Source organism: Tamandua tetradactyla, chromosome 3 (genome assembly GCF_023851605.1).
Source record: "Tamandua tetradactyla isolate mTamTet1 chromosome 3, mTamTet1.pri, whole genome shotgun sequence".
Taxonomy (NCBI): Eukaryota; Metazoa; Chordata; class Mammalia; order Pilosa; family Myrmecophagidae; genus Tamandua; species Tamandua tetradactyla.
In genome coordinates, this window is record NC_135329.1 from 47973743 (window position 1) to 47998421 (window position 24679).

At 36.0% G+C, this 24679-nt stretch overlaps 1 protein-coding gene across 6 annotated transcripts in view; it reads left to right on the forward strand.

The window, feature by feature from the left end:
* TRAPPC12 (trafficking protein particle complex subunit 12) overlaps positions 1–24679 on the forward strand; it is a 186796-nt gene that overhangs the window by 87352 nt on the left and 74765 nt on the right. For all 6 annotated transcript variants that reach the window (XM_077153078.1, XM_077153081.1, XM_077153082.1 and 3 more), the window contains 2 exons: positions 8955–9068; positions 11827–11965. In XM_077153078.1, the coding sequence (XP_077009193.1) occupies positions 8955–9068; positions 11827–11965 (253 nt within the window). The remainder of the gene's footprint in view (positions 1–8954; positions 9069–11826; positions 11966–24679) is intronic.

The window sequence follows — 24679 nt, forward strand, 5'->3', positions numbered from 1 at the left end:
CTGCTTGGTCTTACCCTCAGGGAAAACTGACGCAGGTGACTCTTTCCTCCTGATAGGAGGCCAGTTTGGTCTGGGAAAATCTGGCTGGGGTCTATAATATCTAAATAGACCCTCCTAAGTGTGGGGGGAAAAGGCAACACACAAGGAGGACAAGAAACAAGAACTGAAAAATTCTCCTCTGTTAAGCAAAACTTAAGCTAGAGGTCCACATAAAGCTGAACGGAATGTCAAAGAACAGATAGACAACAAATTCATCCAGCAAGAAAACCCTAAATAAAAGAAGTGAAAGCAATCTCCAGAATAAACTAATTAAGGTAATTAAATGCCTAGACACCAGCAAAAAATAACAGATCACATTAGGAAAATTGAAGCTATGGCCCAGTCAAAGGAACAAACCAACAATTCAAATGACATATAGGAGCTGAAACAATTAATTCAGAATGTATGAACAGACATGGAAAACCTCATCAAAAACCAAATCAAAACGAAGCTGGAGGTATCATGCTGCCGGACTTTAAGGCATATTATGAAGCCACAGTGCTCAAAACAGCATGGTACTGGCATAAAGATAGATATATCGACCAATGGAATCGAATAGAGTGCTCAGATATAGACCCTCTCATCTATGGACATTTGATCTTTGATAAGGCAGTCAAGCCAACTCACCTGGGACAGAACAGTCTCTTCAATAAATGGTGCCTAGAGAACTGGATATCCATATGCAAAAGAATGAAAGAGGACCCGTATCTCACACCCTATACAAAAGTTAACTCAAAATGGATCAAAGATCTAAACATTAGGTCTAAGATCATAAAACAGTTAGAGGAAAATGTAGGGAGATATCTTAAGAATCTTACAATTGGAGGCAGTTTTATAGACCTTACACCTAAAGCAAGAGCACTGAAGAAAGAAAGAAATAAATGGAAGCTCCTCAAAATTAAACACTTTTGTGCATCAAAGAACTTCATCAAGAAAGTAGAAAGACAGCCTACACAATGGGAGACAATATTTGGAAATGACATATCAGATAAAGGTCTAGTATCCAGAATTTATAAAGAGATTGTTCAACTCAACAACAAAAAGACAGCCAATCCAATTACAAAATGGGAAAAAGACTTGAACAGACACCTCTCAGAAGAGGAAATACAAATGGCCAAAAGGCATATGAAGAGATGCTCAATGTCCCTGGCCATTAGAGAAATGCAAATCAAAACCACAATGAGATATCATCTCACACCCACCAGAATGGCCATTATCAACAAAACAGAAAATGACAAGTGCTGTAGAGGATGTGGAGAAAGAGGCACACTTATCCACTGTTGGTGGGAATGTCAAATGGTGCAACCACTGTGGAAGTCAGTTTGGCGGTTCCTCAAAAAGCTGAATATAGAATTGCCATACGACCCAGCAATACCATTGCTAGGTATCTACTCAGAGGACTTAAGGGCAAAGACACAAATGGACATTTGCACACCAATGTTTATAGCAGCATTATTTACGATTGCAAAGAGATGGAAACAGGCAAAATGTCCATCAACAGACGAGTGGCTAAAGAAACTGTGGTATATACATACGATGGAATATTATGCAGCTCTAAGACAAGATAAACTTATGAAGCATGTAATAACATGGATGGACCTAGAGAACATTATGCTGATATGCAAAAACTAAAGTTCATATCATTATCAAAACTAATGATATGAACCGACATTAGTGAATAACCTTGGAATATGTCATTGGTAACAGAGACCATCAGGAGATAGAAATAGGGTAAGATAATGGGTAATTGGAGCTGAAGGGATACATACTGTGCAACAGGTCTGGATACAAAAACTCAGAAATGGACAGCACAGTACTACCTAATTGTTATGTAATTATGTTACAACATTGAATGAAGCTGCATGTGAGGTATAGTTTTTTTTATTTTTATTTTTTCTCTCTATTATTGTTTTATTTCTTTTTCTGTTGTCTTTTTATTTCTTTTTCTAAATCGATGCAAATGTACTAAGAAATGATGAATATGCAACTATGTGATGATATTAAGAATTACTGATTGCGTATGTAGAATGGAATGATTTCTAAATGTTTTGTTAGTTAATTTTTTTTAATTAATAAAAAAAATTTTTTTAAAAACCAAATCATTGAATTGAGGGAGGATATAAAGAAGGCAAGGAAAGAACAAAAATAAGAAACTGAAAGTCTGAAAAAACAAATCACAGAACTTATGGTAATAAAAGACACAGTAGAAGAGATGAAAAAAACAATGGAAACCTACAGTGGTAGATTTCGAGAGACAGAACATAGGATTTCTGAACTGGAGGACGAAACATCTGAAATCCAACAAGAAACAGAAACTATAGGGAAAAAAATGGAAAAATATGAGCGGGGACTCAGGGAATTGAAAGACAATATGAAGCTCATGAATATACGTGTTGTGGGTGTCCCAGAAGGAGAAGAGAAGGGAAAAGGAGGAGAAAAACTAATGGAGGAAATTATCACTGAAAATTTCCCAACTCTTATGAAAGACTTAAAATTACAGATCCAAGAAGTGCAGCGTACCCCAAAGAGAATAGATCCAAATAGACATACTCCAAGACATTTAATAATCAGAATGTCAGAGGTCAAAGAGAAAGAGAGGATCTTGAAAGCAGCAAGAGAAAAGCAATCCATCACATACAAGGGAAGCCCAATAAGACTATGTGCAGATCTCTCAGCAGAAACCATGGAGGCAAGAAGACAATGGGATAATATATTTAAATTATTAAAAGAGAAAAACTGCCAACCAAGAATTCTATATCCAGCAAAACTGTCCTTCAAAAATGAGGGAGAAATTAAGACATTTTCAGACAAAAAATCACTGAGAGAATTTGTGACCAAGAGACCAGCTCTGCAAGAAATACTGAAGGGAACACTAGAGACAGATACAAAGACAGAAGAGAGAGGTGTGGAGAAGAGTGTAGAAAGGAAGACTATGAGTAAAGGTAAAAAGAAGGAAAATTAGATATGACATATAAAATCCAGAAGGCAAAATAGTAGAAGAAAGTACTACCCATGCAGTAATAACACTGAATGGTAATGGATTAAACTCTCCAATCAAAAGACATAGTCTGGCAGAATGGATTAAAAAACAGGACCCATCTATATGCTGTCTCTACTCAAAGGACACGAGGCCAAGGACACAAATGGACATTTACACACCAATGTTTATAGCAGCATTATTAACATTTACCAAGAGATGGAAACAGCCAAAATGTCCATCAACAGACAGTTAGCTAAGCAAACTGTGGCATTTACATAAGATGGAATATTACGCAGCTGTAAAACAGAATAAAGTTATGAAGTATGTAACAACATGAATGGACCTTAAGGACATTATGCTGAGTGTGATTAGCCAGAAACAAAAGGACAAATACTGTATAGTCTCACTGATATGAACTGACATTAGTGAATAATCTTGGAATATTTCCTTGGTAACAGAGACCATCAGGAGATAGAAATAGGATGAGATATTGGGTAATTGGAGCTGAAGGGATACAGATTGTGCAACAGGACTGAATATAAAAACTCAGAAATGGACAGCACAATATTACCTAACTGTAATACAATTATGTTAAAACACTGAATGAAGCTGCGTATGAGAATGATAGAGGGAGGAGGCCTGGGGCATAAATTAAATCACAAAGAAAGATAGACGATAAAGATTGAGATGGTGTAGTCTAGGAATGCCTAGAGTGTATTATGATAGTGACTAAATGTACAAATTTTAAAAATGTTTTTGCATGAGGAAGAACAAAAGAATGTCATTACTGCAGTGTGCTGAAAATAGATGGTACTTAATATTTTAAAATTTCACTAATGAGTTAGACTAAAGAAAAAAAAATGTTTATTTGGTACAAATCTATACTTTGACTAGTGCATCTCCTAATATAACTTATGTAGATAGTTGATTGAACACCTTAAGTACATGGAACTTTGTATAGGACATGAGATTTTGGTTGGTTTGTCCAGGTGATGCCCTGATGAATCCCAGAGTGATTTGATCAGTGAGTGGAAAAATATTTGCAAAGTCCCCGAAGGGGATGAGAACAGGGGAAAACTCAACTTCCCCAAGTTGAATTCTTGATATTCTCAAAAGCAGTATGGACAACCAAAGCTATAGGCCGAGCCCCCAGTCTTGGGGTTTGTTCATATGAAACTTAACCCCACAGGCAATAGGTCAAGCCTACTTAAAATTAAGCCTAAGAGTCACCCCCAAGAGAACCTCTTTTGTTGCTCAGATGTGGCCTCTCTCTCCAGCCAACACAGCAAGCAGACTCACCACCCTCCCCCTGTCTACATAGGACATGACTACCAGGGGTGTGGCTCTTCCTGGCAGCGTGGGACAGAAATCCCAGAATGAGCTGAGATTCAGCATCAAGGGATTGAGAAAAACTCTAGAATGAGCTGAGACCCAGCATCAAGCGATTGAGAAAACCTTCTCGACCAAAAGGGAGAAGAGTGAAATGAGACAAAGTGTCAATGGCTGAGAGATTCCACACAGAGTCGAGAGGTTATCCTGGAGGTTATTCTTATGCATTAAGTAGATATCACCTTGTTATCCAAGATGTAATGGAGAGGCTGGAGGGAACTGCCTGAAAATGTTGAGCTGTGTTCCAGTAGCCATGTTTCTTGATGATGATTATATAATGATATAACTTTCACAGTGTGACTGTGTGATTGTGAAAATCTTGTGTCTGATGCTCCTTTTATCTACCCTGTCAACAGATGAGAGGAACATATGGAATAAAAATAAATAATAGGGGGAACAAATGTTAAAATAAATTTAGTTTGAAATGCTAGTGATCAATGAAAGGGATCAGTAAGGGGTATGGCCTGTAAAATTTTTTTTTTTTCTGTTTGTTATATTTTTCTGTTGTCTTTTTATTTCTTTTTCTGAATTGATGCTAATGTTATGGGATATGATCATGATGATGAATATGCAATTATGTGATGATATTGTGAATTGCTGAGTGTATGTGTTGGGAATGTTTGTTTCTTGTAATTTTTTTTTAATTAATAAAATTTTTTAAAAATTGTAGTTATCGAGCATGAAAGGAAATGAAGGAACCTTAAATGCATATTGCTACATGTAAAAAACCCTTCTGAAAAAGTCACATATTGTTTGATTCCAACTATATGACATTCTGTAAAGGCAAAACTATAGAGACACCTAAAAAGTTCAGTATTTGCCAGGTATTCAGTGGTACCACAATAGGATGAATTGTTGGAGCAGAGGACCATTTTAGGGTAGTGGAACTATTGTGTATCACACTATATTGGTGGAAACATTACACCTTTTTCAAAAGGCATATAACAGTATAACAGAAAGAATGAAAGCTAATATAAAGCATTCAACTGGTTAATAATAATAGTGTATTAATGTTGCTTCATCAGTTATAACAAATATACCGTACCATTGTGCAATATAGATAATAAGAGTATATGGGTGAGCTGATATATAGGAACTATCTCTACTTTTTTTTTATGTTTTTATTGAGAAATATCAGCATACATATAGTCCAACCGTATACAATCAGTGACTCACAATTTCATCACATATATTCTTTACCATGATCAGTTTTAGAACATTTGCATCACTCCAAAAAAAAAAGGAAATAAAAAGAAGAAAAAAGAATTCAAACATCCTATACCCCTTATACCCCTCTCTCCCACTGACCCACAGTATTTCAGTTTCCCCAACTTTTACCCTTTATCTTCCCCTATTATTTATTTATTTTTTATCCTTATTTTTTTTACTCATCTGTCCATACCCAGTATAAAGGGAGCATTAGACACAAGGTTTTCACAATCACATAGTCACATTGTAAAAGCTATATGGTTATATAATCATTTTGCAGAATCAAGACTACTGGAACACAGTTGAACCGTTTCAGGTACTTTCCTCTAGCCACTCCAATACACCATAAGCTAAAAAGGAGTATCTATATAATGCATAAGAATAACCTCCAAGATAACCTCTAACTCTGTTTGAAATCTCTCGGCCACTAAGACTATTTTGTCTCATTTCTCTCTTCCCCGTTTTGGTCAAGAAGGCTTTCTCATTCCCGTATCAGGTTTCACCTCATCCCTGGGAGTCAGGTCCCACATTGCCAGGGTGATTTACACTCCTGGAAGTCGTGTACGATATAGTGGGAAGGACAGTGAGTTCACCTGCCAAATTGGCTTGGAGAGAGAGAAGCCACATTTGAGCAACAAAATATGTTCTCTGGGGATGACTCTTAGGATAATTATCATAGGCTTAGTTTCTCCTTTGCAGAAATAAGCTTCATAGGGGCAAGCTCCAAGATTGAGGACTCAGCCTATTGGATTGGTTGTCCTCACTGCTTGCATGAGTGTCAGGAATTCCCCAGGTGGTGAAATTGAATATTGCATCCTTCCTTTCAAATATTTTTTTATTCTCTGCCCAAGTTACTCTGGGACATATCAGGGCATCGCACTAACCTCTACAAACCAGCAAGATACCGTATTCAAGATTCCACGTTTCATTAATTTTTTTATTTTAATATTTTTATTATAAAAACAACATACAAACATGTAAACATTCTTGACATAAAAACACTCCATACATAGTGTGCAGTCAATGGCTCACAATAGTGTTTTTTTTTTTTAACATGGGCAGGCTCCGGGAATCAAACCCAGGTCTCCATTACAGCAGGCGAGAATTCTGCCACTGAGCCACCAGTGTACCACCCCACAATAGTTATTTAATTAAACATTTTTTAGAGTCTTTCTTCCTTGCTAAATATAAGCTTGAGTACAGGAATTTAACTTTTCATTCACCACTGTTTCCATAGAGCCTTTAACTATCTCTACCACATAGGAGGGACTGAAAACATATTTGTTGACTCACTATATAAATGAGTGCATTTAAAGTATTCAAAAAGAGTGTCTAGACTGTATAACTAGCTTTTACAATATGACAATGTGATTGTGAAAACCTAGTGGCTTACACTCCCTTTCAGTTGAATTTCAGTGTATGGACAGATGAGTGAAAAAATAAGGACAAAAAAATAAATAATAATAGGGGGAGATAAGGGATTTTAAAAAAATGGGTGTATTGCAATATTAGTAGTCAATGAGAGGGAGGGGAAATAGGTATGGGATATATAGGGTTTTTGTTTCTATTTCTTTTTCTGGAGTGATATAGATGTTCTAAAAATGATTATGTTGATGAATACACAACTATGTTGATTGTACACTTCAGATGGACTGTGTGGTGCATGAAGCTATCGCAATAAGCATATTTTTTTTAAGACTGTCTATTTTATAGGGCAAAGATACATTGAACATCTACTTTTAGCTCCTTAGAGAGTTTAAAAATTCCTCTCTGGTAATATTTTCCCATTCATTTGCCTAATAGCCCCCCTTTTTTTGTTTGTTTGTTTGGTTTTTTAGCCCTCCTTTTTTATGCATAAGACCAAAGGTAAACAACACAAGAAAGTCTAAGATAATGAACCCCAGTATGCCAATATCAGGTAGGCTTTCCATGGTTCAAGTTTTAAAATGAAGTAATCTGAAAGTATGCTATGTATTAAAAGACTGACCTACAACATCACACTGTTTTTTTATATTGATACATTTGTTAAACATATAAAAACACTTATTTTATAGTCACATGCAAATCTTACAAATAAATATACTACCCGTGTTGTTTGAAAAGATGTATATACCCTAGAAAAGCCATGTTTTAATCCTAATCCCATTTTGTAAAGGAAGCCGTTTCTTCTAATCCCTATTCAGTATTGTAGGTTTGAAACTGTAATTAGATCATCTTCCTGGAGATGTGATTTAGTCAAGAATGGTTGTTAAGCTGGATTAGGTTGAGACCCACCCATTTGGTGGGTCTTGATTAGTTTACTGGAATCCTATAAAAGAGGAAACATTTTGGAGAAAGCTAGAGATTCAGAAAGAGCAGAGAAGAACGACATAGCCGTGAGAAGCAGAAGAACCAGCCAGCAACCTTTGGAGATGAAGAAGGAAAATGCCTCCCAGGGAGCTTCATGAAACAGGAAGCCAGGAGAAGAAGCTATAGCAGATGATGCTGTGTTCGCCACACTCCCTTCCAAATGAGAGAGAAGCCCTGACTGTGTTCACCACATGCCTTTCCAGATGAGAGAGAAACTGACTGTGTTCGCCATGTGCCCTTCCAGCTGAGAGAGAAACCCTGAACTTCATCTGCCTACTTGAACCAAGGTATCTTTCCCTGGATGCCTTAGACTGGACATTCCTATAGACTTGTTTTAATTGGGACATTTCCTTGCCTTAGAACTGTAAACTAACAGTTTATTAAATTCTCCCTTTTTTTTTTGGTTTTTTTTTTTATTAATTAAAAAAAGAATTAACAAAACAATTAGAAATCATTCCATTCTACATGTACAATCAGTAAATTCTTAATAACATCACATAGTTGCATATTCATCATTTCTTAGTACATATTAAATTCTCCTTTTTAAAAGCCATTCTGTTTCTGGTATCTTGCATTCTGGCAGCTAGCAAAATAGAACATTACACATAGCAGAAAATTAAATTACTGATTATAAATTGACAGAAATCACAAGATAAAATTATCTAGCTAAAGAAGGAAAGCAGTGTTATAGATTTAAGGAAGGTGTGGAGGACTCTCCAATAAGGAGCCTCCTCCTTCTATTCTATTAGTTGTTAAACTAATTTTTTTTTTATCTAATCCTCTTGAACTGTATCTCATGCTTGGCTCCCCTTGTTGCCTAATTACACATGCAACACTGATAAATGACATTCTTCCTTTGTACTGGTCAGCTGACTGACCTTGTCATTATTACTAATGGCTAGATAAAGATGCTTCTGGCAAAGCAAGCACCTGTATATTTTAGTGGCTCTGGTGTTTTTTTGATTACTTTTTCCATCATTTCTTACAGAACAGCAAAAACTGGAGAGCAGCAGTTGATCTGTGTGGACGCCTTCTTACAGCCCATGGTCAAGGCTATGGCAAGAGTGGGCTGCCTACCAGTCATACAACAGATTCGTTGCAGGTAGAACATCTTTTGGTTGATGTATTTTATTTGGCTTGTCATAATTTGGGAGTGTGAAAGGGATCATGATTCTTTCATGCCAATAAGAACAATTTTGGAATAAAAAGATGGATTTTCATATTCTGAATTTAATCCCAATATGAAATTACTCTAGTTCATACTTTCCTAATTATACTTTATATATTATACTGGTGTGAATTGAAATTCTCACTCTATCTCATTCTGAAGTAAATACTGTGCATCCCAAAAGTTCATTCACAAGGTGCTCAGCATTTGACCTACACAATAAAGACCAAACATGATAGAAGGATGGCAGATAGGTTTCAATTGGTAATGACTGCTAGGTTATGAAGGATTCTTTGACGTGTCTAGGCCTAGTAGAAAAGCTTTGCATGATCACTTAGTTATGCCTGTCACAAGGGAGTGATGGTGTATATGCCATGTGTCTGCTATCCCTGTATATTAGTTAGGGTTCTCTAGAGAAGCAGAATCAGCAGGAGATATCCACAAATATAAAATTTATAAGTGTCTCATGTAACCATGGGTATAAAGAGTCCAAGTTCTGTAGGGCAGGCTGCAAGCTGGCAGCTCTGATAAAGGTCCTCAACGAACTCTCAAGATAGGCTGACTGGCCAAAGCAGGAAGAGTAACTATCTCTTCTGAATCCTCCTTAAAAGCCTTCCAGTGATTAGATTAAGCATCACTCATTGCAGAAGACACTCCCCTTAGCTGATTACAAATGCAGTCAGCTGTGAATGCAGCCAACATGACTTAAAAGCCCATGAAATGTTCTCATAGCAACAGACAGTCCAGCATTTACCTAACCTGACAAATGGGTACCACCACCTGGCCAAGTTGACACATGAATCCGACCATGACACCCCGGTATAATAGAATCACTTGCTCTTACATTAAAAAAAAATAGAACACACAAAAGAGAGTTGTGAAAAAAAGGAAACTCCTCTGATGGGAAGGAAGAGCTATAAAAGTCCTTAAATTTTTCCTTTCCATTGAGTTTTTCACTTTTATTCTAACTTACAGGTGAATCATCAGATACTCCAAAACAGTAAAAATCTCTTGGAAGGAATAACTCTGGGGAGATCTGATGATTTATATCAGTCATACTCCCTTTTTCTTTCATCTTTTCCCATCAAGAAGTGACTATGTATAGGGAAGATATTTCCTTCTTGTTCACATCTGCATCCATTGGTTTGCCAAGACTTAGATTATTTATCTTCCATATGTCTCAAACCTATTGCTACCCATAGTTCAGGCCCTCATTGGAACGTTGCTTTAGCCTTCTGTGTGAACTTATCTCAAGTCTGTTTGTTTATTCACATCTCTTTAATAAACTGCTTCCAGAGTAATCTTAAAGCAGAGTTTTGATCACCTCTCTTCCCGTTGCCTACCAAACTAAATTTAATTTCCCCATCTTGTACCCAGAGCCTACTACAACATGGCCATAAAAACTGTGATACAATGAAAAGAGTATTAGACTCAACGTAATTCCCATCTTTTAATTATTACCATGTGATCTTAAACACTCACTTCTTTTTAACCTCATTTTCCTCATCAGTAAAGGGAAAAGATTGGATTAGGTCATTCTAAGTCTCTCATTCTATACCTCTCTAAGTTTAATTTTCATCATTTTCCTAAATGTGCTTTTTATTCTGGCCACTGGGATAGCTTACTATCTTCATACATTGCATACTTTCCACTTTTCTGTGCTTTTGTTTATACCATTTCCTGTACCTAGTAAGCCCTCTCTCAGTCTCTTCTAGTCCCTGCCTACTGAAATTCTAATTATCCTTCAATGTCTTCCTCAAACTCTGCTTAATTTATAGTCCATTCCTGATCTTCCTTGTTCAGCCTTCCTTCAACCTATTATAATCTCTCTTCTTCATTTATTTTTGTAGCCTTATCTCCTCTCTCCATCACCTCCGCACTCTCCACTAGATTATATACTCCTTTTAGGAAGGAATTGGATCCTTTTATCTCCATAATACCTACCACAGTGCTTTGCACACATATTCTGCTCAAAAAGTATTTGTTGAATTACATTGAATCAAGTAAAATCATTTACATCATTATTATTATCAAGCACAAGGGTATGTTCATAAAATGTAACTATGCACGTGTACAAAGAAAGAAAGTTAGTTTAACCTTTTTTTTTTTGTATGCTGTATGGTGGAGGTCACATTTCATTCTTTTTTCCATGTGACTATCCCATTATTACAGCACCATTTGTTGAATTTGGGGGGGGGGGGGAGGGGAGGTGGGAAGTGCATGGGCCAGGACTTTTTATTAAGAAAACTTTGTGTCTGATGCTCCTTTTATCTACCTTGTCAACAGAGGAGTAGAACATATTGAATAAAAATGAATATTAGGGGGAACAAATGTTAAAATAAATTTAGTTTGAAATGCTAGTGATCAATGAAAGGGAGTGGTAAGGGCTATAGTATGTTTACATTTTTTTTCTGTTTTCATTTATTTCTTTTTCTGAATAGATGCAAATGTTCCAAGAAATGATTATGATGATGAATATGCAATTATGTGATGATATTGTGAATTACTGATTATATTTATAGAATAGAATGATCAAAATAGGAATGTTTGCATTTGCTTTGTGTTTTTTAGTATTTAAAAAAATAAAATAAAATAAAAGAATCAAGCTCTAATATCCGCTTGTAGGGAACAGGAATTTCTGAATTTAATATATGTAAATAATCTATTATTTCATTCACATTTGTGTTTTTAGCTTTGGTTCGTGAGGCTGGCACTACTGGTGAAATTGGGCCTTTTCCAGAATGCTGAAATGGAATTTGAACCCTTTGGAAATCTAGATAAGCCAGATCTTTATTATGAATACTATCCTCATGTATATCCTGGGCGTAGGGGTAAGACAGTGGTGTTTAATATTTGTGTATTTGCACATATTTTATTTTGCCTTGCTTTGCTTTGCACATAAATATCCTCAGTTTTCCTTATTTTACCCAATCCCAAAAAAGTCAAATAAGTAGCCTAACAGCAAACCTTAACTTACAAAATGACCTCACTCAGTTTATAAATACTGAACTAGAAGCGTTCATTGATTCATTAATTTATTCATTTAGCAAGCATTTGTTGGACATCTATGTAAAAGCAGTATGATTTACCTTAGATTGGATGGTAGGCTTTCAAATGTTTTTGACTGTGCTCCACAGGAAAAAAGATACTTTTTTATCATTACTTGTTCAAACATATGCATATGAATGGTAAAAGAGAAAAAAAGAAAGAATGAAACAGTTCTTGCCCTTACCAGATGGAGCACACTGTGTTTTATTTGGATTTAATTTATTTGAAAAATTTGGTTGCAAGCCACCAATAGGTCATGACCCACTGTTTGAAAAACATTGGTTAGGACATAGGTTAATTCTAGAAGAGGTATGAATTAGTTTGCTAATACTCCTGGAATGCAATATACCAGAGATGGGATGGTTTTTAAAAAGGAAATTTGTTAAGTTACAAGTTAATAGTTCTAAGGCTGTAAAAATGTCCAAACTAAGGCAACCAAAGAGAGATACCTTGACTCAAGAAAGGCCAATATCTATCACAAGGGAAGGCACATGATTGGTGTTTGCTGATCCTTGTTCCCTGTTCTGTTGCTTCCAGCTTCTGGTGCCAGTGGTTTCCTTTCTAAACATCTGTGGGCCTAGTTCTTCTGGGACACAGCTCTGGGTTCTGGCTTACTTAGCATCTCATGGGAAGACACATGTTGATGTCTACTGGGCTCTGCATCTTTAAACATCTGTGTTTAGGCATATGCTGTCTCTGTCAGCATTCCAAGCATCTTCAAATTTCTACATCTCTATCAGCTCTGAAGCAACTGGCATCTCCTGCGCTTTTGCACTTCCAAACATCTGTGTCTGCATTTGAGGTTTCTCCAAAATGTTTCCTCTTTTAAAGGACTCTAGTAAACTAATCAAGACCTACCTTGAATGGGTGGAATCACATCTCCATCTAATCAAAAGGCCTCACCTACAATTGAGTGTGTCACATCTCCATGGAAGCAGTCCAACCAAATGGTCATAGCCACAATTGAGAGGGTCAGTCTCCATAGAAATAATCCAGTTGAAGGTTTTCACCCTAAACAATATGTCTATCCCCCCAAGATTGGATCAGAATTTAAACATGGCTTTTCTGGTCTATATAATAGTGCACAAGGGGCAAAAAATAAGAATTGAAATAAGAAAAGGCCAGATTATAAACAGTCCTCTCTGGCACTTGGAACCTTTAAGTACAATGTACGTCTCTTGGTAGAGAACTTTGGAAGTATGTTTGACACCTAACAAATTTTCATATAAATTAAAAAACAATTTGGAAGGATTTCTATTAAGAAGCAGTATAAAACACAGTTATTGAGAGCATGGGCTGTATAGTCAGATTTCCTGGGTTAAATGCCAGTACCTCTACTTACTAGTTGTGGAACCTTGGGCAATTTATTTAACTTCACTGTTCCTCACTATACTTATGGTAAAACAAGGATAGTAATTGTACTTACTTCCTAGGGGTGCCATGATGATTAAATGATTTATTGTATCTATTGTGTAAAGTTGCTTACAATGGTCATTGGCACATTGTAATTACTGCATTTGCTTTTTTCCCCCTATTCTTAATTCCTCAGTACTACACTTTAGATTCTCATACTGCCTTTTTTCCATAAGTTCAATGATCAGCATTTATTGGATACAACAGAGGAGCTACTGAAAATAGTCCTTATTTTTAGGAAACTTACTGCCTAATTACAGGTTGAAAATATAAAATAACAACTAGCAGTGCAAGAGAGTATAAAGGCCTAATTAATAAAAGTAATAATTGCTATAGAAGCTTCACAAAAGATTAAATCAACCCTCTAACTTGGTTGATATTAGTGGATAAGTAGATTAACTAAGAAGGCTAGAAATAAAAGTAAATTTTAAACTTCTTTTTGTGTTGTTTTTCCCTTAAAATTCAGATTCTGTTTTATTTTGAGTGAAGGATGAGGGAGTCAGCTTTGTTTATTCCCAGTACTTTCTCCTTATCATCTTTAACTTTCACAAAATAAGGTTGGTAGGAATTTGTATTACCCTGAGCTTTTCCAGATTTAAAAGAAGATTTTTATCACGTTTAGCAAGGATGCTTTTTTAACCTTTAGCCTCATTAGTATTAAAATTCTGTTCCTTCGTTCTGACTAAGGGTGCCTAACTCTTGTAGGAAAGAAAAGATGAAAAAGATACATCTAAAGTAGGGCAAAAATCAGAGAAACTGGTTGACTGTCCTGGCTTGATATAGTAGAAGTGGACAAACCAAGCTGGGTAGACTCAGAGTGAGAAAGGGACAAATAGAACTATCATCCTTGAACTTAGGGTCCTGATCCTTAAAAAATTCTCACCCAGCCAGCAACCTATCAAACCCAATTAGCCTTCCATACATAAGACCAAGGAGAGAACAGAGCAAATCCCAGGAACCTACACGAGCTAGAATGTTCATAAGTACAACCCATCCAGAGCTTGTGTTGTCAAAGTGTAGAAGAAGTGTTTGAATGGGTGGTTCAGCAAAGCTTCTCACTGACATTGCTGACTGATTAGGGCTTTGCTGACTGGGGAGAGTGCCTCTGTTTCTCTAGAAGGATAGCTGTCTTGTTTCTTTCATATTATAAGCTAATCCTATCCTCACTTCCTTTCTCAGAGAATTTCTCATCCAACACTCCAGTTCTATGAAGCATCCAGGTGGTCATGAACACTGTCAGGAAGAAGCAGAGTTTTACCCATCCTCTTTCTTTATAAATAAGCGTCATCACACTGTCCCTCCCAGCAGTTCATCTGTTCACTCTGCATGTGGATAATTCCCTCATTGTGCCATGCATTAGAAACGTAAAACATGGCATTGGAGAGACACAGCCATCTCCTGGTTATTCAAGGGATAATTATCTTGTTTGTAAATTAACCTGTGTCTCTGAGTCTATCATTTTCTTCTCTCATTTACACATTATACCTATCTGAGGTTCATCCCCTCCATATAAGGCATTAACCAACTTCCAGCCTGAAATGAGGAGTGAGTCTCTTTTGCAATATCTTAATAGTGCTGGTGTAAAGGTGTTAGATAGGTTAAAGACACTGTTAAATGCAGAAGTTTTATTATTTCTATTTAATCAATTATGCCTTAGTTTTTTTAAAAAATATGTATTTTGAGAACTCTTTACATACATACAGCCCAACCATATTATACAATCAGTGGCTCACAATATCATCAAATAGTTGCTTATTCATCACCATGAACATTTGTAGAACATTTGTATCATTCCTGGAAAAGAAATAAAAGGAAAAAAGAAAAACCTCATCCATTCCATACCCCTTATCCCTCCTTCTCATTGACCACCAGTATGTCAGTCTACCCAATTTTTTACCCTTTACCCCCCCCCATTATTTGTTAATTTTTTATCCTTATTTTTTTACTCATCTGTCCATACTCTGGATAAAAGGAACATCAAACACAAGGTTTTCACAATCACACAGTCACACTATAAAAGCTATATAGTTATACAGTGATCTTCAAGAATCAAGGTTACTGGAACACAGCTGAACAGTTTCAGGTATTTCCCTCTAGCCTCTCTAATACACATAAACTGAAAAGGAATATCTATGTAATGACTTCCAGGATAACCTCTCAACTCTGTTTGCAATATCTCAGCCACTGAAACTTTGTTACATTTCTCTTCCTTCATTGTTCAAGAAGGCTTTCTCAATCCTGTGATGCTGAGACCGGGCTCATCCTGTTGTACGTTGCCAGGCAGATTTACACCCCAGGGAGCCATGTCCCATGTAGTGGGGAGGGCAGTGAGTTCACCTGCCAAGTTGGTTTAGAGACAGATGCATGCTAGTTTTGATGATCAAAAGGTGACCATTCTCATTTTTCTAACTAATAGCTATGTTTTCCTTCGGCATTAGAAAAAAAATTGTTTCCTCCAACTCTTGAAGACTATACGTGCAGCAGTTCCTCCACAGACCTTTTCACTTCACTACATTGCTTATACCAGCACAGAAGCTATACCCTCCTGTCTGTGTGCTGGAATATGCAGTTGATTTTGATAATTGTTTTGTCTGCTCCTAACAAAAACATCAAAACTTCACACACAGACCCTAAATGACTCTAAACTACCAGATACCCTGTTAGAGCACATAGTTACATGAATTGCTCTGACTTCTTTTCCTATTGACATCCATGTAAATTGGAGGTTCAAGATAACTATTCATACATCATGTGCTTCTGAATTTACCACAGGTGTTTAAGAAGAGTAAAACCAAAAGGCAGATATTTCCTGTGGTGACCAAATAAAAACCCTCCCACTCCCTATTTTTGTTCATCCCTCACCACACTGTTTGATCAACATTACTTTTATATAATATTTTATAATGACTTTGCCAGTCGTGATTTCATAATGAACTTTATAATCATTTTCTCTGATACTGTTTATTCATCTGTAAGAAAAGATGATTGATAGAGATGACACTGAGCTTCCTTTAAAATAAGGAATAAAATTATTGGGTTCCGGTATAGAACTACCTGTCATCCTTCCTCTTAACTTTGAGGACATTTTTTTCCTCAGGATGTGCAGACTAGAAAGCATGCTTCTGTTCTGCCTGAAGTTAAATTGCGCTGGGATGTGGCTAGAGAGACGATAGTAGCTATGCATCATTAAGCAGCTAATTTAAATTATGAAACAGACATAAATCATATGTTTATTTTAGCTAAAGCGTATTAGCATTCATCCACAATAATATGCTGAATGTTTGCTAATTTTTCTCCTCGTTTTGTGGTGTAACAAGCATAAATGAAAGATTTTGATTCATTCATCTCATTTTAGCTTACAATATATAAACGAAGCAAGTCATTAAAATGTTCTTTTAAAAGGAGGCAGTAATGATACAAGCATAAATTTTATGAATGAGCTTTAATATATTTTATTTAAATATTGGTCATAATTTTCACCCATTCAGAATATTCTTAACAAGACATGTAATAAATCATGTTTTAGGATCATGAAAGTTTCTTTTTTTTTTATTAATTTGTATTGAATCAGGCTGAGGAGCAGAAAGAAAGAATTAGAAAAAGCCCAAATATCCTCAGAGGAATGTGGGACAACATCAAGCACACCGATATATGTATTATGGGAGGCCCAGAGAGATAAGAAAGAAAGAAAGGGACAAAAGGAATGCTCAATGAAATAATGGCAGAAGCTTCCCAAACTTGGCAAAAGACATGAAAGTGCACGTGTAAGAAGCCCATCACACACCATACAAATTGAATTTGAAAAGAAATATGTGATGGGTGGTACAACAATGGCTCAGGGGCAGAATTCTCACCTGCATACCAGAGACCCTGGTTTAATTCCCAGAGCCTGCCCATGTCAAAAAAAAAGAATGAAAAGAAATAAACACCCAGGCATATGATAGTTGTGGTGGTTTGAAGCCATGTATAGCCAAAAATATATATTCTTAAATCTAATCCATTCCTGTAGGTATAGATTCACTGTATGTATGATAGTTTATTGAGGCTACTTCAGTTAAGGTGTGACCCACCTCATTCAGGGTGTGTCTTAATCCTATTACTAGAGTCTTCTATAAACTAAATGAATACAGAGAAAGAGAAAGCCACAGAAGCAAGAAAAAAAGCAAGAAGCTGAAAGCAGTGAAACACGGAAGAGAAGGGAGAGACCATCAGACTCCTCTGTATGCCTTGCCATGTGGCATAGGAGTCAAGGTTTGCCGGCAGGCAGTCTTCCAAAAGAAAGCATCACCTTGATGATACCTTGATTTGGACATTTTCTCAGCCTCAAATTGTAAGCTAATAAATTCTCTTTGTTTAAGCCAACCCATTTCATGATATTAAATTCCCATGTTAATCCATCCATTTCATGCTATCTGCTTAAAGCAGCCTAGGAAACTAAAACTGTGGTTAAACTGTCAAATGCAGTGGACAAAAAAAAAGAGTTCTGAAAACTGCAAGAGAAAAGCAATGTTTTATGTACAAGGGAGAGCCAATTAGATTAAGTGCTGATATCTCATCAGAAACCATGGAGGCAAAGAGACGGTGGATTGAAATATATACAAGGCTGAAAGATAACAGTTGCCACCAAGAATTTTACATTTTGTGAGACTTTCTTTCAAAAATAAGGGAAAGATTAAGTTATTCCCAGATAAACAAAAGTTGAAGAACTTCATAACTGCTAGACCTGCCCTACAAGCAATGGCAAAGGGAGTTCTTCAGACTGAAAAGGAAAAATACTAAACAGTGGATCAAAGCAACATAAAGAAATAAAAACTTCATAAATGTTTGGGTAATTATAAATGCCAGCACTGTTGCATTATATATTTTTTCCATATGCAACTCCATTTCTTCTTACAGGTGCTAATAAGCATATCCATGTTGTTAACTCTATGGTTTTGGATGTAAAATATGCAAAAATATAATTTGTAACATACAAAAAAGTTGGGGCTGTCAGACAGGTATAGAAATACTGAATATGTATGCTCTGGTATCAAACCAAATATGGTTATTACATATTTAGGGCATTGAATTTCAACCTCATGGTAACCATAAGGAAAATATATGAAAAATATATCCAGATAAAAAAGAGAAGGCACTAACATGGTATAACATTAAAATCAAATAAATGTAAAAGTAGACATTAACAGAAGAGTTAAGGGACAAAAAGGTCTAAGACATACAAAGGCTAAATAGCAAAATGCAGAAAGTTCAAGTTATCAGTAGTGACTTCAAATGTAAGTGGATTACACTCTCAGGTCAAAAGGCAGAGACTGACAACAGAATGGATAAAAAAGTGCGACCCAACTACATTCTCTCTGCAAGAGGCTGTTTTTTGAGTTGGCTACAAATGAATTGAAAGTGAAAGGATGGAAAAAACAATATCGTGCAAGTAGTAACCAAAAGAGATCTGGGGTAGCTGTATTAATATCAGATAAAATAGTATTTAAGTCAAAAACTGTTACAAGGGACAAAGACAGTCCTTATATGTTGATAAAGGGGATAATTCAATAAGGAAGGATAAAAATTATAAATATATATGTATCCAACAGCAAAGCCCCAAAAAGTATGAAGCAAATATTAGCATATTTGAAAGAGAAATTGACTGTCCTACATTAATAATAGGAGACTTTAATACACCACTTTCAATAATGAATAGAACATCTATTCAGAATTACAGTATGGAAATACAAGACTTGAATGATACTCTAAACCATTAGGCCTAAAATACCTATATACAGAACACCTCACCCAGCAAAAACAGAGTATGCATTCTTCTAGAATGCACATGGAACATTTTCTAGGATAGACCATATGTTAAGTCACAAATCAAGTTTCAAAAAATTCAAATACATTAAAATCATACTCTCCAGGCACAAAGGAATGAAAATAGAAATCAATAACAGGGAGAAAAGGAGAATTCACAAATATGTGGTTATTGAACAACATGGCCTTGGGCAGTGCAGCAGTGTCTCAGTGGCAGAATTCTTGCCTGCCATGCCAGGGACGTGGGTTGGATTCCTGGAGCCTGCTCCTGCCAAAAAAGAAAAAAAATCTAAAAAAAACAACATAGTCTTAAGCAGCAAATGGCTCAAAAATTAGGAAAGATCCTGAAGCAATGTAAATGAAAGCACAAGAAACTAAAGTCTATGGGATGCAGCAAAGGCACTGCTGAGTGGGAAACTTATAGGTCTAAATGCTTACTTTAGAAAAGAACAAAGATCTCAAATCAGAAACTTAACCTCAAAACTAAAAGAAATAGCTATAGGCTGAGCACCCAGTCTTGGGGTTCATTCATATGAAACTTAACCCCACAAAGGATAGTTCAAACCTACTTGAAATTAAGCCTAAGAGTCGCTCCCAAGAGAGCCTCTTTTGTTGCTCAGATGTGGCCTCTCTCTCCAGCCAACACAACAAGCAAACTCACCACCCTCCCCCTGTCTACATGGGACTTGAATCCCAGGGGTGTGGACCTTCCTGGCAACATGGGACAGAAATCCTAGAATGAGCTGAGACTCAGTATCAAGGGATTAAGAAAAACCCTAGAATGAGCTGAGACTCGGCATCAAGGAATTGAGAAAATCTTCTCGACCAAAAAGGGGAAGAGTGAAATGAGACAAAGTGTCAATGGCTGAGAGATTCCAAACAGAGTCGAGAGGTTATTCTGGAGGTTATTCTTACGCATCAAGTAGATATCATCTTGTTAGTCAAGATGTAATGGAGAGGCTGGAGGGAACTGCCTGAAAATGTAGAGCTGTGTTCCAGTAACCATGTTTCTTGATGATGATTGTATAATGATATAGCTTTCACAGTGTGACTGTGTGATTTTGAAAACCTTGTGTCTGATGCTCCTTTTATCTACCCTGTCAACAGATGAGAGGAACATATGGGATAAAAATAAATAATAGAGGGAACAAATGTTAAAATAGATTTAGTTTGAAATGCTAGTGATCAATGAAAGGGAGGGGTAAGGGGTATGGTATGTATAATTTTTTGTTTTTGTTTTATTTCTTTTTCTGAATTGATGCAAATGTTCTAAGAAATTATCATGATGATGAATATGCAACTATGTGATGATATTGTGAATTACTGATTATATATGTCAGAATTATCATATGTTAAGAATATTTGTGTTTCTTTCTTGTCATATTTTTTTAATTTAAAAATTAATAATAAAATTTTTTTAAACTGGAAGAAATAGAAAAAGAAGAGCAAACTAAATGCAAAGGAAGCAGAAGAAAAGAAATAATGAAACGAGAGTGGAGATAAATGAAAAAGAGAATTTTAAAACTGTAAAGAGAATCAACAAAATGAAAAATTAGTTCTTTGAATAGATCAATAAAGCTGACAAACTTTTATCTAGAATGACAAAGAAAAAAAGAGAGCACATAAATCCTTAAAATCAAAAATGAAAGGGAGGAACATTACTACTGACCCCACAGAAAAGAAAAGAACTATAAAAAGATACTATGAGCAACTGTACATCAACAAATTAGATAATCTAGATGAAATGGACAAATTCCTAGAAACTAATTCCTAGGGCAAACTACCTACAATGATTCAGGAAGATATAAGATCTCAACAAACCATTAAAGAGTAAAGAGATTGAATCAGTAATGGAAAACCTCCCCACCAAGATAAGCCAAGAACAGATGACTTCATGGGGGAATTTCACCAAACATTCCAAGAAGAATTAATACCAATCCTGCTCAAACTCTTCCAAAAAAAATGAAAAGAGTGGATATGAGGCCACCCTCCCCCTCATATCAAAGCTGATAAAACTACCACAAGAAGAGAATATTACAGACCAATATCTCTTACAAATGTAGATGCAAAATTTTTCAGAAAAAAAAACACTAGCAAACCAAATCCAAGAGCACTTTAAAAGAATTATATACCATAATCAAGTGGATTTCTCACAAGTAGGCAAGGATAGTTCAACATAAGAAAATAAACTAATATAATACAGTACATTAACAGAATGAAGGGGGAAAAAGATCAACTCAATTGATGCAAAATGGCATTTGACAAATCCAGCTCCCCATCTTATAAAATCACTTAGAAAATTAAGAATAGAAGGGAACATCCTCAACATGATAAAGAGTATATACAAAAAACCCATAGCTAACAGCATACTCAATGCTCAATGCTGAAAGACAAAAAGCTTTCCCTCTAAGATTAAGAATAAAAGAAGGATGCCCACTGTCACCATTGCTATTCAACATTGTACTAGAAGTTCTAGCCAGAGCATTTAGGCAAGGAAAAGAAATAAAAGGAATCCTGGTTGGAGAGGAAGACGTAAAACTTTCCCTATTTGCAGATGGCATGATCCTATATTCAGAAAATCCTGAAAAATCTGCAACAAGGCTACTTAAGCTAATAAATAAATTCAGCAAAGTAGCAGGATACAAGATCAACACCACAAAATCAGTAGTGTTTCTGTGTACTAGTAATGAACAATCTGAAAAAGAATCAAGAAAAAAATTCCGTTTATAATAGCAACTAAAATAATAAAATATCTAGGAATAAATTTAACCAGAATTTAAAGGACTTGGATACAGAAAACTACAAAACATTGTTAAAAGAAATCAAAGAAGACCTAAATAAATGGAAGGATTTTCCGTGTTCATGAATTAGAATTCCAGTCAACAACGTTCTTTTTTGCAGAATTGGAAAAGCTTCATCAAATTTATATGGAAGGATAAGGAGACCTGAATAGCCAAAGCTATTTTGAAAAAGAAGAAAGAAGTTGAAGGCCTCACACTTTCCAATGTTAAAACTTATTACAGATGATAGTACATTATTGTGAGTATAATTAACAGTGCTGAATTCTGTGTGAATGTGGTTGAAAGGGGATGTTTAGAGTCATGTTTATCACCAGTAGGAAAGCTAGAGGCTAAAACATGGAGATGTATAACACAGAGCATTTTGTAGAAAACAGTGGCTATGATAAACAGTACAAATATAAAAAAGTTATTTCATGAACTAGTAAAAATGCATGACCATATAATAATAATAGAGGGACATATGGGGGAAAAATGTATCTATTACAAACTATGGACTGTGGTTAACACTAATATCTTAATGTTCTTTAATCAACAGTAACAAATGTACCACACCAATTCTAGGGGTCACTAGTAGGGGGCAATAAGGAATATGGAATGTTTGGGGTTTCTTTTTTTTTTTAATTTTTTCGAGTAATGAAAATGTTTTAAAATTGATTGTGGTGATGAAAGCACAACTATGTGATGATACTATGAGTCATTGAGTGCATACTTTGGATGGATTATGGTGTGTGGATGTATCTCAATAAAATTGCCTTTAAAAAATAAGAAATTAGAAAAATAACCATTAACTATTTTTAAAAAAACTTATTACAAAGCCACAGTAATCAAGCTGCCATGGTACTGGCACACAGACAGACATAAGACTAATGGAATCGAACTAAACATCAGAAATCAACCCTCATATTTATCACCAACTTTTATTTTTAGAGGGGGTGCATGGTCTGGCAGTCAAACCCAGGTCTCCGCATGAAAGACGAGCATTCTACCACTGAACCACCTATGCACCCCCACCAACTGATTTTTGACAAATATGCCAAGTCCACTGAATCAATAAAGAATAATCACTTGAACAAATGATGTTGGAAAAACTGGATGTCCATATGCAAAAGAATGAATGTGGACCCTTATTTCACACCATGTGCAAAAATCAGCTCAAAATGGATCAAAGACATAAATAAAAGAGGCAGATCTATAAAACTCCTACAAGAAAGCACAGAGAAGCAACTTCAGGACTTTGTATTAAGCAATGGTTTCCTAGTCTTTAACACAAAACTCAAGATACAAAAGAAAAAATAGATTAATAGAACCTTATCAAAATTAACAACTTTTGTGCATCAGAGGACTTTGTCATGAAAGTAAACAAACTCACACAATGGGAGAAAATATTTAACAACCACATATACAATGAGTGTTTACTATCCGTAATATATAAAGAAATTGTACAACTCAACAGCAAAAAGATAAACAACCAATTTTTAAATGAGCAAAAGACTTAAATAAACATTTCTCCAAGAAGATATGCAGATGGCCGTAAAGCATGTGAAAAGATGTTCACCATCATTAATGTGTTAATTTGCAAGCTGTTGAAATGTGTTATACCAGAACTGGAATGGCTTTTAAAAGGGGAAATTTAATAAGTTACAACTTTACAGTATTAAACCTATAAATTTGTCCAAATTAAGGCATCCAAGGAAAGATACCCTAATTCAAGGAAGACTGATGGGTCAGGAACACCTCTGTCAGTACGGTAGTCACACGGCTGGCATCTGCTGGTCTCTTGCTCCTGAGCTCTGTTGCTTTCAGCTCTGTTCCTGTGGGGGTTCCTCACTTTACTTCTCCAGGGCTGGCTTTCATCTCTTGGCTTCCCTTAACTCTGTCCAGGTTCTGGCTTGCTTAACATATCATGACAATGTCTGCTGGACTCCAAGCATCTCAAAACATCCAAGGCTCCATTCTCCATGTGTCCACATCTGTGTCAGCTCTGCTGTAAAGTTTCTGTTGGTTCTGAGGCTTCTATCATTTCTGTCATTTCTGACTCTGTCCATATTGTATCCTCTTTGATAGGATTCCGATAAACTAATCAAGACCCGCCTGAAATAGGTGGAGTCACATCTCCACCTAATCAAAGGTCACACCCACAGTTGGGCGAGCCACATCTCTGAGGAGATAATCTATTCAAAAGCTTCTATGTATAATGTTGCATCAGGATTAAAAGAAATGGCTGCTCCCACAAAATCCCATGGCTTTTCTAGGGTATATAATACTTTCAAATGGCACAGTTAGTCATTAGGAAATAGAAATCAAAACCACAATTGAGATACCATTTCAAACCCAGCTGAATGGCTACTATTTAAAACTAAAACAAAACAAAATTACAAGTATTGGAGAAGATGTGGAGTAAAAGGAATGCTCAGGAGGACTTCCGGAGAAGATGGCGGCTTAGTAAGATGCGCGGGTCTTAGTTCCTCCTCCAGAAAAGCA